Source organism: Hemiscyllium ocellatum, chromosome 19, assembly GCF_020745735.1.
Source record: "Hemiscyllium ocellatum isolate sHemOce1 chromosome 19, sHemOce1.pat.X.cur, whole genome shotgun sequence".
Classification (NCBI taxonomy): Eukaryota; Metazoa; Chordata; class Chondrichthyes; order Orectolobiformes; family Hemiscylliidae; genus Hemiscyllium; species Hemiscyllium ocellatum.
Genome location: NC_083419.1, coordinates 20,612,752 through 20,631,043, shown reverse-complemented (window position 1 = coordinate 20,631,043; position 18,292 = coordinate 20,612,752). Strand labels below are relative to the sequence as shown.

The 18,292-nt window shown below is 40.6% G+C and overlaps 1 protein-coding gene across 1 annotated transcript in view; it reads left to right on the top strand.

The window, feature by feature from the left end:
- The window catches only part of LOC132824896 (receptor-type tyrosine-protein phosphatase R-like), a 215,802-nt gene that overhangs the window by 64,908 nt on the left and 132,602 nt on the right, over positions 1-18,292 (top strand). Inside the window, exon 6 of the mRNA XM_060839743.1 lies at positions 2,343-2,605. Coding sequence (XP_060695726.1) covers positions 2,343-2,605 — 263 coding nt within the window. The remainder of the gene's footprint in view (positions 1-2,342; positions 2,606-18,292) is intronic.

The window sequence follows — 18,292 nt, the reverse complement described above, 5'->3', positions numbered from 1 at the left end:
AGGATTATATGAGATAGGATTTATAATCATCTAACAAGCAACAATTTGATTGCAGATGGTCAACATGGTTTCGTCAAGGGCAGATCATATCTCACAAACCTCATTGAGTTTTTTGAGAAGGTGACCAAGCATGTGGATGAGGGTAGGGCAGCTGACATGATGTACATGAACTTCAGTTAAGCCTTTGATAAGGTTCCACAAGATTGGCTATTGGAGGAAATGCAGAGGCATGGGATTGAGGGGGATTTAGCAGTTTGGATTAGAAACTGGCTTTCTGTAAAAAGGCAGCCAAGTGGCGGTTGATGGAAAATATTCAGCCTGGTGTGCCACAACAATTTTGAGACCACTGCTGTTTGTAATTTTTATTAGTGATTTGGACACAGACAAGGTAGATGGTTTAGTAAGTTTGCAGATGTCGCTAAATTTGGTGGAGTAGTGGACAGTGTGGAAGAATGTTACAGGTTGCAGGGGACTTGGATAAACTGCAGAATTGGGCTTAGAGGTGGCATATGCAGTTCAATGCAGCTAAATGTGAGGTGATTTAGTTTGGTAAGAATAACAGGAAGACAGAATACTGGGTCAATGGAAAGATCCTTGGTAGTGTAGATGTACAGAGGGATCTTGGAGTCCATGTACATAGATCCCTGAAAGTTGCCACCCAGGTTGATAGTGCTGTTAAGAAGGCATAAGGTGTGTTACATTTTATTGGTAGAGGGATTGAATTCTGGAGCCGTAATGCCATGCTGCAACTATACAAAATGCTAGTATGGCCACATTTGGAATATTGTGGACAATTCTGGTTGCCCCATTACAAAAAGGATGTGAAGCACTGGAAAAGGTGCAGAGGAGATTTACCAGGATGTTGCCTGATCTGGAGGGAAGGTCTTATGAGGAAAGGCTGAGAGACTTGGGTCTGGTCTCTTTGGAGTGAAGAAGGCTAAGTGGGGATTTGATAGAGACATACAAGATGATCAAAGGATTATATAGTGTAGACAGTGAAAGTCTTTTTCCTTGGATGATGACGTCAGCTTGTACGGGGGGGGGGGGGGGGGGTGGGGGGGCATAGCTACTAATTGAGGAGTGATCGATTTAAGACAGATGTCAGAGGAAGGTTCTTTATTCAGAGAGTGGTAAGGGCTTGGAATGCCCTGCCTGCTAATGTAATTAACTCAGCCACATTAGGGGCATTTAAACAATCCTTGGATAAGTACATGGATGATGATGGGATAGTGTAGGGGGATGGGCTTAGATTAGTTCACAGGTTCATGCAAAATCTAGGGCCAACGGGCCTGTTCTGCACTGTATTGTTCTATATTCTGTGTTTTAAATGTAGTGTTTGTCAGCCGTCACCTTTACCTGAGGTTTTAGTAAGACATTGCTGCTTGATGTGCAGCTGGCAGTAGCTACTTGGCTGGCTTCTCACTAGATGGCTGTAGATATCCAATCTGCTGTTCAGCATGGGTACCTTGCCTTGGTCTTCTGCTAGCTTCAGGACCTGAAAGTGGGAAGGATCTGTATGAGATTTGACCCCCCTGCTGCTGTATATGCACATTCACTCTGGTTGCCAATGTTCTTCCTCTGCTATAGGACAGGGCTATTTAGCGAAAATAACATGGGCTCACAATTACTTAGTCTGCACTGATAGGTACAGAAAGAGCTGTGTTACCTGTGTATGTTACTATTTAGGAGAATATGGTTTCATGGAAATTAGGAGTTAAAGGGTTCAGATTGAAAAATTGTTCACAGTCATCTAAATTATTATGCATATAAAATGTGTGAAATCTATGACGATATTTGGGGAGATGGTGCATTGGTCATAATGCAATCTTGAATCCCAGGCCAATGTTCTAAGCATACGGGCTCAAATCACACCATGACAAATGGGGAGATTCGAATTCAATAAAATCGAATAATGAGCCGGCCTAATGATATCTATGCAACCACCATCAATGGCCATTAAAAAAAAACCACCCATTTGGTTCACTAATGTACTTTAGGGACAAAGTCTTTGCACAAAGTAGAGTAGAAGTAATGTGATGGAAGGACTTATTTAGGCAAAACTATGTAGAATATGCAGTACAAAGACGGGTTATTTGACCTAATAAGTGCCTTCCAACACTTATACTTCACTTGAGCCTCTTGCTATCCTTCCAAATTTCACTCAAAGCTCTTTATTTACTTTTTCCTCAACTGTTTTTCTAGTTTCCCTTAAATGCTTCTGTTCAGTGTGCTTCCTGAGTCTTCATTCCACATTGCATTGGGTTGGCTAGAAAGACTGAATTAAATCATGTGTTTAGTCATTCAACTTTTCCATAACTAAGTGTTATTTTTACATTTATCAGTTTCTATACAGGTTGAAGGAAAAGCTTCATTTTCAAATCAACCAGGATAAACAACAGCATCAGTCAATCAATCTTTCCTCTATTCCTGTGCAGCAGTCACAGCCAGAGGTTAAAATTGCAAACAGTATGGTACAGCCTGGCTCTCTTTCTGGCACTGTAAGTGTTAACATTGATCCCCAGGGCCGGCCTGCACCAGAAATCAAGCCATGCGTTTCTTCTGGTCCCTCACCATTCAAAATGAAGTCAGCTTGTCTTCAAGAAAGGTAAACTATACAAACTTTTATAAAAGTGGAAATATGAGATGAAACATTGTATTACCTTCACTAAGGCCTGCTTCGAAAAGAATGAAAATTAACACTAAGCATCAGTTGCAAGTGGGTTACTGAACTGGGTAAATAATTAGCATAAATGTTATTCATTTATTTTGCAGTAGCATGACAAATTTGGCTTTAATTAAGTGCATAACTAAAATATTTGTGACTGTGGAGGTAAATGCAAGGTTAGCTTTGATCTAATGTATCCAAAAACCTTTAGAGAATTAATAGAAGTAGAAATTTGTATGACACAGCACAGAATATGGTGGATGTATATGCATTGACATTAATTGTAACAGTGTGGACTTATCACTTGGATAGTCAAACATTGATGAAACAAGGTACTGCTTGATGTAAACCCCAATTTTAAAAGTTGGGAGAGGCTCAGTGCTCACAAACCCTAAACAGGCAGCTCATGTGGGGAGTCCAGGATCTGGAAATCTAAGTGATGTGAAGGACAAGGCCTCAGTTATGTAAATATTCAAGGAGTCTTGCGCTCATGTTGGTCAAATCCATTATCTGGTTGGTGAGTGAGAGTAGGGATTTGGTGACAGACAGTCAGAAATGTGGGAACAGTCCCAACAGTCAGTTAAAGGTGAGTTCAGAGTGGAAGGTGGTTCTGTCTATGGTTGCAAAAGAGGAGGAAGTGTTTTCAAAATCTGAGTTGTCTTTGTGATACCTAAAGGAGCAATTCTGATCTTCTTGACACATTAAGATGAAACTTTTCACATTGACCAATGATTGTAGCAATGATGAAGTTAATACATCTTTTACAACATAATCAACAGGTTAAATTTTATTGAGTATTTTACTTGGAAGTAACAGCGTAGGAGTAGAAATCCTTCTCTATTCCATTGTTTCAAAACTGATGCTGCTCCAAGTCCTGGTAAAGTGTAAAGTCAGTGACAACATCTTTTGAATTTCTGTGCATTTTCTCAATGATCTGTACACGTGTGAGTTCCTGATTTTTCTGTGCAGTATTAACAGTGAATTGTGACACTCGCACCAACCAACACCACTGCCCAGCAGCTGAACACTTCAACTCCCCCTCCCACTCTGCCAAGGACATGCACATCCTGGGTCTCTTCCATCGCCACTCCCTAACCACACAACACCTGGAGGAAGAACACCTCATCTTCCACCTCAGGACCGTCCAACCCATGGCATCAATGTGGAGTTCACCAGTTTCCTCATTTCCCCTCCCACCTTACCCCAGTTCTAACCTTCCAGCTCAGCACCATCCTCATGACCTGTTCCATCTATCCATCTTCCTTTTCACCTAGCTGCTCCACCATCCCCTCCGACCTATCACTTTACCCCCACTGCCATCCACCTATTGCACTCTCAGTTACCTTCCCCCCAGCTTCACACCTCTCCCATTTATCTGTCCACCTCTGAGGCTCCCAGCCTCATTCCTGATGATTTGGAGATGCCGCTGTTGGACTGGGGTGTACAAAGTTAAAAATCTCACAACACCAGGTTATAATCTAACAGGTTTAATTGGAAACACACTAGCTTTTGGAGCGACGCTCCTTCATCAGGTGATAGTGGAGGGCTCATTCCTAACACAGAATTTATAGCAAAAATTTACGGTGTGATGTAACTGAAATTATACATTGAAAAATTGATTGTCTGTTAAGCCTTTCATCTGTTAGAATACAGTGATGGTTTCACTTCTCTCATGTGTAAATCACAAAACCTTTTTTTAAAAAAGTTGCATTCTCTGGTTAGCTGTTAACAATGGTGATAGCTAGACAATGTGAGAGACGGGCAGCTTGCTGCGAACAACGATCTGTTTGAGGTTTGGCGGTTGTTTAAAGGCAAGTAGTGGAGGTGTGGGGAAGGTCTTGGTGAGGTGCTCATCCTCATTGATAATGTATTGCAGGTCACGAAGAACATGGCGTAATTTCCTGATGAAGGGATTTTGTCCGAAACGTTGATTTTCCTGCTCCTTAGATGCTGCTTGACCTGTTGTGCTTTTCCAGCACCAAACTCTTGACTCTAATCTCCAGCATCTGCAGTACTCACTTTTGCCTAGTGAATTGTGACAGCTTGGACACCAATACCAGTGTAACGTCCTACTCCTTATGCCTTTAGAACGGGAAATGCTTGAATTATATTTCTGCCAGCAAGGATTGCCTTGCAGCATCTTAGAGTAGATTCTCACCTTCTGAACACACCACCCCCTCCCCCACCATCAGTAAAAGACTGCCAACAGTTCGATGATGCCATTAGCATGGAGGTCCATAGGGAAAGGACATTTGAACAGCTGAATCACTCCAATGAAAGCATTACAAACTGCAGTGAGATACAGCTGTAAGTAAGTAGGTTAGAAATCTTTACTTTGAGGGTTCTGAGGGTTTAAAATTTATGATATAGTTAGTTATTGAAGGTGAGATCATCAACATTTCAAAATAACTTGGCAAGCTGATTAAAGCTAAAAAGTTAATGGTATATGGTGGGTTTTTCAGATTAGTGTAAATGCAGAGAATAATCACTATGCTGATTTGACAGTGTTGTGATTGTCATTTGCTGTAGTCATATCCAATCAATAATATTACCACAGAAATCAGAAGTCGCTGTCAGTTCCACAGGATAATGATGGTGAATGCTAATCATTTTACAATAATTAAAACTATATAATCCAGGCCAATGAAGTAATACCCCAAAATACAAGGCTGAAATACATCTTGGTGATGTTAATTAAATTGAGTAATTTGATAGTTTGCTCAATACTATTTGTCATAGGCATTATGTTGCAATTATGTCATTTTTATTTCCCATAATATTTTTCCACATATTTATTTTCTTGGATTGGAAGCTTTGAGCTATATGGTGAGGCTGAATAGGCTGGGACTATTTTCTCCAGTGTGTCAGAGGCTAAGGGGTGAACTTATAGAGACTTATAAAATCATTAAGGGGCATGGATAGGGTGATTAGCAAAGTCTTTTTCCCAGGGTTGGGGAGTCCAAAACTCGAGAGCATAGGTTTAAGGTGAAAGGGGAAAGATTTAGAAGGGACCTGAGGGGTAGCTTTTTCATGCAGAGGGTGGTGTATGTTTGGAATAAGTTGCCAGAGGAAGTGGTGGAGATGGGTACAATTGCAAAAGGCTTCTGGATCGGTATCTGAATAGGAAAGGTTTGGAGGGGAAAGGGCCAAATGCTGGCAAATGGGACTGCCTCAGTTTAGAATATCAGGTTGGCATTGACAATTTGGACCAAAGCGTCTGTTTCTGTGCTTTACAACTCTATTACTCTATAATGTCCTGAAAGATAAATTATACCATATCTATTGATGTCTTATATCAGTCTTTGTATGTCATTAATGTAAGTTAGCTGCACTGAAATTGCTTTTGACTTTATCCTTGTTGTATAAAACTCTCACTTCAATGTGTATTTGGAGCATGATGCAATTTTTGGAAACCATTCTCCAATCTTTATGTGAAGTACTGTTTTCATAATTAGTAAATCTGTAATGGGAATTGAATCTACACTCCTACAAAGTGCACACGTGCAGAACTGCTTTTCAAATGTCTAGGCCACACTGGCAGCTGTGACTTCTCCCTTGTGGATTGTGCAATGCTTTTGTTAAAGAAAATCATACCTACGTTAAAGTTTGCATGTTCTTAACTAGTCCCTGTCAATTTGGATGTGCAACAGACTTCCTCAAAAATTAATTTTTTGAAGCTGAGGCTTTAGATTTGCTTGCAGTTAAATTGAATTGTGAGTGAATAGTTGAAGAGCTAACAGAGCTAACAAGTTATGGATGTTGTGTACGTAGACTTCTAAAAGATGTTGAAGATAGTGCCTCACAACAGAGCTTTGAGGAAATTTATAGCTAATGGAGTAGTTGGAACAGTAGCAACATGGATACAAAATTGGCTGAGGGATAGGGAACAAAGAATAATGGTGAATGGATATATTTTGAGCTGGAGCAAGGTTTTTAATAGAGTTCACAAGGGGTCCGTTTTGGGGACCCTTGCTTTTCTTGATATATATTAATGAGCTAGATCATGGTGCACAGGGAACAGTTTTAAAGTTTGTGAGTGATACTTGGAAGCATTGTAAACTGTACGCAGAATAGTGTAAAACTTCAGAAGGATATGGACCGTTTGGTGAAGTGGATGGTTAGAATGCAGATAAAGTTCATTGTGTGGAAGTGTGAGGCGATACATTTTCAAAAGAATGTTCATAAATAAGGGCTGCTACCCTAAAGGATGTGCAGGAGTAGAGACGCCTGGGTGCATATACCCATAAATCAATGAAGGTGGTTGAACAGGGTTTGTGAACAGTTAATAAAGTGTGTATAGTATCCTCGGTTTTATGAGTAGAGGAAAAATTAGGAATGGTGTGAATGCATTGGAGAGGGTGCAGAAAAGGTTAATCAGAAATGAAGATATGAAGATAACTTGGAGAAGATGAGACTGTTTACCTTGGAGGGAAGAAGGCTAAGAGGATACTGAATAGAAATTTTCAAAATCACAAGGGGTTGCACAAAGTAGGTAGGGAGTAACTGTCCTCTCTCATAAATGATCAAGAATGAGAGGATACAGATATAAGGTAATTTGCATTATTTAGATTAGATTAGATTAGACTTACAGTGTGGAAACAGGCCCTTCGGCCCAACAAGTCCACACCAACCCGCCAAAGCGCAACCCACCCATACCCCTACATTTACCCCTACCTAACACTACGGGCAATTTAGCATGGCCAATTCACCTAACCCCCACATCTTTGGACTGTGGGAGGAAACCGGAGCACCCGGAGGAAACCCACGCAGACACGGGGAGAACGTGCAAACTCCACACAGTCAGTCGTCTGAGTCGGGAATTGAACCCGGGTCTCAGGCGCTGTGAGGCAGCAGTGCTAACCACTGTGCCACCGTGCCGCCCATAATGTGATGTGATAAAAATCTTCATACTAAATTACCTGGAAGTAGTGGGGGCAGATTAAATTAAGACATACGAAAGGTCATAGACTTATACAGCATGGATACAGACCCTTCGGTCTAATGTGTCCGCACTGACCAGATATCACTAAGTGATTGAGTCTCATTTGCCAGCATTTAGCCCATATCCCTTTAAACTCTTTCTATTCACGTTACCATCCAGATGTCTTTTAAATGATGTAATTGTACTAGCCTCCATAACTTTCTCTGGCAGCACATTCCATACATGCACCACCCTTTGCACAATAAAGTTCATTTTTAAATCTTTCACCTCTCATCTTACATTTATGCCTTCTAATTTTGGGCTTCCCAACCCTGGGGAAAAGCCCTTAGCTACTCATACCCCTCATAACTTTATAAATCTCTGTAAGATCACTCAGCCTCTGAAGCTCCAGGGGATTAAAAAAAGCCCCAGCCTATTCAGCCTCTCCCTAAATCTCAAATCTTCCAATCCCAGCAACATTCTTGGAAACCTTTTCTGAACCTTTTCAAGTTTAACAACATCCTTCCTGTAGCAGAGAGACCAGAATTGAATGCAGTATTCCAAAAGTGGTCTCACCAATATCCTGTACAGCTGCAACATGACATCCCAATTCCTATACTCAATGTACTGACCGATAAAAGCAAGCCAAATGCCTTTTCACTATCCTGTCGACCTGCACCTTCACTTTCAAGGGACTATGCACCTGCACTCCAAGGTCTATTTGTTCTGCAACTTGCCCCAGGCCATACCATTAAATGTATAAGTCCTGCTCTGGGTTTGCCTTTCCAAAATGCAACACCTCACATTTAGCTAAATTAAACTTTATCTGACACTCCTTGGCCCATTGGCCCATATAATCAAGATCCTGTTGTCTCTCAGAGATAACTTTCTTCACTGTCCACTACACCTCTAATTTTCATGTCATCTGAAAACTTTCTAACTGTACTCCTTTATTCACATCCAAATTATTTATGTAAATAACAAAAAGCAGTGGACCCAGCACTGATCCTTGCAGCACAGTGCTGGTCACAGACCTCCAGTCCAAAAAGACAACCTTCTACTACTACCTCTGTCTCCTATCTTCAAACCAATTTTGTATCAAACTAGCTAGCTCCCTTGGATTCCATGTGATCTAATCTTGCTGTAAAAAATGAGGTCTGCAGATGCTGGAGATCACAGCTGAAAATGTGTTGCTGGTCAAAGCACAGCAGGCCAGGCAGCATCTCAGGAATAGGGAATTCGACGTTTCGAGCATAAGCCCTTCATCTTGCTAACCAGTCTACATGCAGAACCTTGTCAAATGCCGGTTAAATAGTTATTTAAATAGAGAAAAAATAATCCAATCTTATGAGAAAAAAAAATGTGAATGAAACTTGAGCCATAATGCTTATTCAGGGAACCAGTGCAAACACAATGGACTGAAAAGTCATCTTCCACACCATAATACTCTGCGATTCTGTACATTAGTTACAGAATTTAAAAACAGCCAACAGTGACATTGACATTTGATCTGATAAGTATACCTGCATTGTTCAACAGAATAGAGCGGTTTTCCCTTGGTGAAAATGTGTAGTTAATCAAAAATTCCTAGTTAGAGTCAGAGAGATGTACAGCATGGAAACAGATCCTTCGGTCCAATTCGTCCATGCTGACCAGATATCCCAACCCAATCTAGTCCCACCTGCCAGCACCTGGCCCATATGCCCCTCAATCCTATCTATTCATATACCTATCCAAATGTCTCTTAAATGTTGCAATTGTACCAGCCTCCACAACTTCCTCTGGCAACTCATTCCATACACATACCACCCTCTGCATGAAAACATTGCCACTTAGGTCTCTTTAATATCTTTCCCCTCTCACCCTAAGCCTATCTGGACTTAAATTCTGGACTCCCTGATCCCATGGAAAAGACTTTGTCTATTTATCCTATCTATGTCCCTCATAATTTTGTAAACCTCTATAAGGTTTATAGAGGTTTCCCTGACGCTGCAGGGAAAACAGCCCCAGCCTGTTCAGCCTCTCCCTATAGCTCGAATCCTCCAACCCTGGCAACATCCTTGTAAATCTTTTCTGAACCCTTTCAAGTTTCACAACATCTTTTCGATAGGAAGGAGACCAGAATTGCACGCAATATTCCAACAGAAGCCTAACCAATGTCCTGTACAGCCGCAACATGACCTCCCAACTCCTGTACTCAATACTCTGACCAATAAAGGAAAGCATACCAAACACCTTCTTCACTATCCTATCTACCTGCGACTCCACTTTCAAGGAGCTATGAACCTGCACTCCAAGGTCTCTTTGTTCAGCAACGCTCCCTATTACCTTACCATTAAATGCATAAGTTGCATGGAAGGAATGTCCCAAACTGCCTGAAATGAGGATAACTTAACATACAGTAATTGAATATAATTGTACTTTTCCAGTAGCATATGTAAGGCAAAATTTGGTATGAGAGGACTATACAATGAGACAAATGTTTCTTACAATGAGTTGGACACAAAACATTTGGAGTAAGGCTAATAGAACAAGACTGTAAATTTTTCTGTATTTCGTGAATCTTGTAAGGAAATATAATGCAATTTTTATACCATTTAGGAGATAGATCCTCCCAATGATGCTAAAGTAATATCCTAATGAATTACAAGCATTTGCTGTAATTTATTTAATTTTTACTTTCTGTAGGCAGACATTATCATTTTTTCTACCTGCTAAGGTTTATTGGAAACAAAATTGATATCAAGATATGAAGGGAAAATATTTTAATCACCTGCTTTCCTAATTATTTTAAATAATTATGATGTAAGGTGTGTGATTTATATACATTTTAATATCTTTGGTTTAGGAGTATGGAGTTTGAACTAGTGGCATGTGTGGTTTAGTCTGTGTGTTTGTGGGTGCTTAATAATTAACTTGTCAGTATTTCTGAAGGCATGATTTATTTTACAACAGTATGAGGAGAGGAGTCTTATTGTGGAGATTTAGATTACTGTTAGTTGTAAGGATCAATTTTTTATTTTCTTTGCTTTAGATAAACATCATGTGGAAAGCTTTTGTTCTCAGTTTACAGAAGTCCTGGTTGAGTAGGATGTATGAGCAGTTTTTCCTTAAGAAAAGGGATAGTTTAGATCTGGTAGAAAAATAGATAACCCAATGTAAGACTATTAGTTTGAACCTTTCAGAATGGAAGAGTCTGATTAGAATCCTGAAGGAGTGATTTGATGCTGAGGAAGTCTAAGCTTAGTTGCATGACTAATTAAGTAAGAAATAACCAAACTCTCATGACAGGGAAATGAAAGAAACATTTACAGCAAAACCTATAGATGTGATAGAGAAGTAAACTCTCACTGGTGTTTAAGCAATGTAGAGTGATGGTATTGGGAGAGATGTGATTGTATTTTACCATGTGTTTCAAAATCTTTCAGATTGTGCTAGAAGTAAATGGTTTGATTTTTTGGAATCATAGAATCCTTACAGCATGGAAACAGGCCCTTTTGCCCAACAAGTGCACACTGACCCACCGAAGAGTAACCCACCTAGACCCATTCCCCTACCCTATTATGCTATATTTAGCCCTGACTAATGCACCTAACCTACACCTCCCTGAACATTATGGACAATTTAGCATGGCCAGTTCACATAACCTGACATCTTTGGATTGTGGGAGGAAAGCTGAGCATCCAGAGGAAACCCACGCAGACAGTTGCCCAAGGTTGGAATCAAACTCAGGTCCCTGATTTTGTGAGGCAGCAGTGCTAACCACAGAGCCTCCATGCCGTTCCACTGAGTCACTGTGTTGCCCTGTTATATCATGTTTCTTTTGCATCATTAATCTTTTTTATAATTAAAACCAAATCTACAGCATTCTATGCATTTGTGTTTCAGTGAAAGACCATCTTGTTTATATGCATACTACAGTATTTAATTCACCAGATTTTAATCTGGGATCTGACTTGTCCAGTAATAACATCAGCTAGGATCATAACACAATGAATAAGGTAACTATTTAATTTAAACATGATTTGGAGATACCGGTGTTGGACTGGGGCCAATCACCTGATGAAGGAGCGGCGCTCTGAAAGCCAGTGAGCTTCCAATTAAACCTGTTGGACTATAACCTGGTGTGGTGTGATTTTTAAATTTAATTTAAAAGCTGTTATATCAAATTAAGATTTCATGTCATCTTTGCAAGTACTGAACTACATTGCTTTTATGTTACAAGTAGACAGACAATTTAAAAGTAGGGTTATGGTCAGGACATGTGTAAATGGTTTCTCATTCTGTTTTAGAGCTTGTATCAAATCTTCTCATCAAGTGAATGTTAAGAAGAGGACTGTTTTCTTCAATTCACGTAGCTAAAACTGTGAAGCCCCCAAGGCATTGGCAATAATTTCCAACTTTTTACTTCAAACTATGTTTTTGGCGAGAGGACACTTTTGGGGATAAGAAAGGTTTAGACTGTTCAGAATACATTTTCTAATAGAAAGTTCCCATGTTATTTTGGTTATCTAGGTGGGCCATTTGCCTTGGGAAATTTGCAGAGGATCCTGGTATTTGTCAATAATTGTAAAATATAAATTGTTCATGTGGCAGTCATTTAATAATTTGCAAATGTTGGCTAACCTCTAAGGAGACAAACAGCTGAATTTCTGTAGAATTTCTCCTGCTCATTTGTAATAATTCCCACAGAAGGGCCATCTTAGATTAGATTAGATTAGACTTACAGTGTGGAAACAGGCCCTTCGGCCCAACAAGTCCACACTGACCCGCCGAAGCGCAACCCACCCATACCCCTACATTTACCCCTTACCTAACACTACGGGCAATTTAGCTTGGCCAATTCACCTGACCCGCACATCTTTGGACTGTGGGAGGAAACCGGAGCACCCGGAGGAAACCCACGCAGATACGGGGAGAACGTGCAAACTCCACACAGTCAGTCGCCTGAGTCGGGAATTGAACCCGGGTCTACAGGCGCTGTGAGGCAGCAGTGCTAACCACTGTGCCACCGTGCCGCCCACTATCCTGGAAAAATGAGCAGGAGATCTCCTGGGAAATATTGTTAAAACGGATTAATATTAAAATTACAGGCAGAGGAACCTTTTACAGAGAGAGAGTTTCAGCATCTGGAATTGTGCAGTACTCCTAATATAGGAAACGTTGACACATTTTGAAAATATTTAATGATTCTTCACCATTTCTACATGCTTTGTAAATGCACACCCTTTTGGAATTACATTAGCTGTGAAGTATTAAACATAACAGAATCCTAATATTCCAGGCATTTGTCCTTTGTTCTGTTTACGAATGCTGTTGTATCATGTGGGGCTATTGTTGACACTCATGAGAAATAAGATAGCAACAATCGTAATTATAGCAACAATGAAGATATCTTTATTAATGTACTTCCCATGTAAACAACTGTTTGCTCCAGTTGATCTAATCTGAGCAACAGATCACATCCTGTAAATAAAGTGGTTTACCCAACAACAATGCGCTTCATTTTCCAGAGATGAATATAGAATGAAGAATTTAGCAAGCGTTGTTATCTAAATTTATGTTGATGCGAAGAATTATAATTTGGAGGTGCCGGTGTTGGACTGGGGTGTACAAAGTTAAAAATCACACAACACCAGGTGACAGTCCAATAGATTTATTTGGAAGTACTAGCTTTCGGAGTGCTGCTCCTTCATCAGGTGGTTCTCGAATTATAATTATATAACAAACAAGAATACTTTATGTACTTTATATCAATAGTACTTTGCAAGAGCCACTTGACAAGAATATTAATCAAAACTTTCACTTATATAGGATTTTCCATGTCCAATGAGTGTTTTAAAATAAATTTGTAGTGAATGAGTTACTATGAAACATGGCAAGCAACTTATGCATAGAAAACTCTCACAATTTGTTAAGCGATAATGACCAGAGAATATGATTTTTGTATTGTTAGCTGGTGGACAAATATTGGCCAAGACTCTGGGGAGAACTCCCTTGCTCATCTTCAAAATACTGCTATGGAATCTTTTATCTCTAAATGAGAGAGGATAGTCAAGGCCTCAGTTTAATATCTCGCCTGAAATGCAACCCTTCTTCTGTGCTTCATTGGAACCATATCCTTTGACACTCAAGTCAAGGAAGATTTGAATCTCAGCTTTCCAACTCAAAGGCAAGAGGGCTACCAACTAAAGTAGGGCTGACACTTTTGTAGGACAAATCTAACAGTAAATATCTTGAAAGGTTATCGGATCAATCAAATGAAAAAATAGTTCACACGTTCTGCAGTCCTGCCACATCCAGTCATAAATTAAGTGTCTGGCTTGGGGAGAAGATTTCATAGACATCCCCATTTTCCCTGATGTGAGATCACAGCACTTCAATGCAAAAGACAAGGCTGAAACATTTGCAACCATCTTTAACCAGAAGTGCCAAGTTGATGATCCACCTCCGCCTCCTGCGTCATAGGTACCAGTCTCCAGTCAATATGATTCGCTCTGTTTCTTATCAAGAAATGGCTGAAGGCACTGGACAATGTAAAGACTATTGGCCCTGACAACAACCTTATTGTAAAATTGAAGACATATGCTTCTAAATTGGCCAAACCCTAGCCAAGCTGTTCCAGAGCAACTGCAACACTGACTCTAGCAGGCAATGGGGAAGCTTACTGAGATATGTTCTTCCCAGAGAAAACAGGACAAGCGCTATCCAACCAGTACTTCCTCCATCTACTCTCAATCATCAGCAAAGTGATGGAAAGGTGCCATAGACTGTACTATTAAGTAACATGATCACAATGTTAATGTACTCAATGATGCTTATTTTGGGGACCACTTAGATGCTGACCTCAATAAACATTTAGTCCAAAAATGGACAAAAAAGCTCAATTCAAGAGTCGAAGTGCAAGCAATGATCCTTGGCACCAAGGCAACATTTAATCAAATGTAGTGTGGAAGAGGCCTAGCAGAATTGATGTCAATGGGAATCCGGGGGAAAACTCTTCATTGGTTAGAGTCAACTGTAGCACAAAGAAAGATGGTGTGGGGTTATTGAAGCCAATCATCTCAGGATCAGGTTATTGCTACTTGTCTTCCTCAGTGTAGTGTCCGAGTTCTAATATTCAGCTAATTTGTTAGTGACATTTTATTACAATTTGGAGAAGTTTATTGAAGATTGCACAGAGGTCAGTACCATTCACAACTCCTCAGTTCATGTCCATATGCAAGAAGATCTGGACAATATTCAGGGTTGAGGTGGTAAGTGACAAGTGAATTCCTTTTCACACAATTGTCAGGTAATCACCTCCACCAACAAGAGAGAACTTAACCATCTCCTCTTGACATTCAGGAGCATTACCAGCAACATCTTGGAGTTGCCATTGACTTATAGTAACTGGACAAGTTACATAAATACTGTGGCTACAACTTCAGATCAGATTAGAGAGTGGAAAATCAGCAATAAGTAACTCACTATCTATAAGGCCCAAGTCAGTAATCTGATAATCTCTACCTGGCTGAATAGAAAAGTGTTCTTACTTGTACTGTTGATGCTGAGTCAACTGTTTCATCATGAAAATAATATCTGATTATCCACTGTCATCAGAAACTATTCCATAAACAGAGGACAGTAAACTATCCTGACAAGTGGAAGCTAGTGAAGAGAAGTATGCATAACAAAAAACAAAGAACTACATATACTGGAAATCAGAAACAAAAACAGAAATTGCTGAAGAACCTCAGCAGGTCTGGCAGCATTTGTGGAGCGAAAGCAGTGTTAACCTTTTGGGTCCAGTGACATTTCTTCAGAACTGATTGATTGTAGCTAGTTAAAGATAGATATGTATGCTGAAGACCATGGGTGGGGAGGGAGAGAGAGGGGAAGGGACTGAACCATAGGGGGAGATGGAGTCCAGCGGGAACAGCAGTTCTGTAGACAACAGGATGAATAATAGTGAGCCAGGGAGAAAAAAAAGCTTCTAATTGGGATAATTAGTGGGTGAATATGGGTGGCTGTGATGAAAGGAGCCCGTGTGATGATGAGGACTGATGTATGGGGCTCGTGGTAAAGATATGGGGGAAGGAATCCTTGGGTGAGGAACAAGGTGAACATTTCAGAAGCCTCCTTACTGAAGTTGGTTCCATGTTTATTGCTTACCCCACACCCAGTCCTGTAATGACATAGGTTACTTATAGCACAGTCGCCCAGTTTCAACTACTCCTAGTCCCATTTTCTGTCTTTACAAAAGAAACAAACTTTGTAGTGAATAAAACCTTTGAAGAGCAGGTGTACATGCTGGAATGGATAGAGGTAGAGGAAGCTGATGTGCTGAAAATTTTGTCAAACATTAAAATTGACAAGTCGCCAGGCTCGAACCAGATTTGTTCTCGGCTGCTTTGGGAAATGAGAAAAGCAGTTGCTTACCACATGCAAAGATCTTTGCATCCTCGCTCTCCACTGGAGTTGTACCTGAGGACTGGAGAGAGGCAAATGTAATTCCTCTCTTCAAGAAAGGAAATAGGGAAATCCCCGGCAATTACAGACCAGTAGGTCTCACGTCTGTCTTCTGCAAGGTGTTAGAAAGGATTCTGAAGGATAGAATTTATGACCATCTGGAAGAGCATGGCTTGATTAAGTGCAGTCAACACGGTTTTGTGAGGGGCAGGTCATGCCTCACAAACCTTATCGAGTTCTTTGAGGATGTGACTAGAAAAGTTGATGAGGGTCGAGCTGTGGATGTAGTGTATATGGACTTCAGCAAGGCATTTGATAAGGTTCCCCATGGTAGGCTCATTCAGAAGGTCAGGAGGAATGGGATACAGGGGAACTTAGCTGTCTGGATACAGAACTGGCTGGCCAACAGAAGACATCAAGTGGTAGTAGAAGGAAAATATTCTGCCTGGAAGTCAGTGGTGAGTGGTGTTCCGCAGGGCTCTGTCCTTGGGCCTCTACTGTTTGTAATTTTTATTAATGACTTGGAAGAGGGGATTGAAGGATGGGTCAGCAAGTTTGCAGACAACACAAAGGTTGGAGGTGTCGTTGACACTATAGAGGGCTGTTGTAGGCTGCAGTGGGGCATTGACAGGATGCAGAGATCGGCTGAGAGGTAGCAGATGGAGTTCAACCTGGATAAATGCAAGGTGATGCATTTTGGAAGATCAAATTTGAAAGCTGAGTACAGGAGTAAGGATAAGATTCTTGGCAGTGTGGAGGAACAAAGGGATCTTGGTGTGCAGGTACATAGATCCCTAAAAATGGCCACCCAAGTGGACAGGGTTGTTAAGAAAGCATATGGTGTTTTGGCTTTCATTAACAGGGGGATTGAGTTTAAGAGTCGTGAGATCTTGTTGCAGCTCTGTAAAACTTTGGTTAGACCGCACTTGGAATACTGCATCCAGTTCTGGTCGCCCTATTATAGGAAAGATGTGGATGCTTTCGAGAGGGTTCAGAGGAGGTTTACCAGGATGCTGCCTGGACTGGAGGGCTTATCTTATGAAAAGCGGTTGACTGAGCTCGGACTTCTTTCATTGGAGAAAAGGAGGAGGAGAGGGGACCTAATTGAGGTATACAAGATAATGAGAGTCATAGAGTCAATAGCTAGAGACTATTTCCCAGGGCAGAAATGGCTAACACAAGGGGTCATAGTTTTAAGCTGGTTGGAGGAAAGTATAGAGGGGATGTCAGAGACAGGTTCTTTACACAGAGAGTTGTGAGAACATGGAATGCGTTGCCAGCAGCAGTTGTGGAAGCAAGGTCATTGGGGACATTTAAGAGACTGTTGGACTTGCATATGGTCACAGAAATTTGAGGGTGCATACATGAGGATCAATGGTCGGCACAACATCGTGGGCTGAAGGGCCTGTTCTGTGCTGTACTGTTCTGTGTTCTATTATCACGTTATACGGGATGTATTCAGCATCCCATTTTCTCACTTATGGCTCTTATCTCTTATTCAGCTTTCTTCTATCTGCTCTCTGTTATCTCCGTGTTTACCTACACCTTTCATATCTCTCTCTCTCTCTCTCTCTCTCTCTCTCTCTCTCTCCCTCTCTCTCTGGACTCTGTCTCCTACTATCTGCTTACCTCTCTTCTGTTGCCCCACCAACTTCAACTTCACCATCAATACCCCTTTTTCCTACCTACTGACAGTTCTGATGAAACATTACCTCTGCTTTCTTCCCACAGATGCTGCCAGACATGCGAAGGTTCTCCACCAACTTCTTTTTCTGTTCACATTGAGGGATTGTTTTCAGATACATGGGATCAATGGCAATGCTGAGATTCACGACTCCAAGTAAAATAATTATTCCTCCAAATCCCTATAAAGCAAATCATCCATGGTGACAGGCAAACTTAATGAATTTATTAAATCTCAGCCCAAGTGACTTAAGGGAGAGTTACTGAAACAGGAATCGATATTACACCAATAAATTTGAAGTCCAAGATCACCATCTAGTGGAGAGATCTCAGAGTTAACAGATTTCAGCTCAAGAATTTGATGATTGTAGTTTTTCACAATCTAAAGAGTTCAACCAGTTATATTCCAACATTTTTTGTTTCACCTTACTGCTCAAAGATTTTCTTTTAACCACCTGGCAATCATGGAAGGGTTATAACGGTGAGTCCTGTTGTAGGTAACAACTTCATTAATACAAGAAACATATCTTTGGATGACCGTTATGTGTTAATTTGGGATTCTGTCATGACAA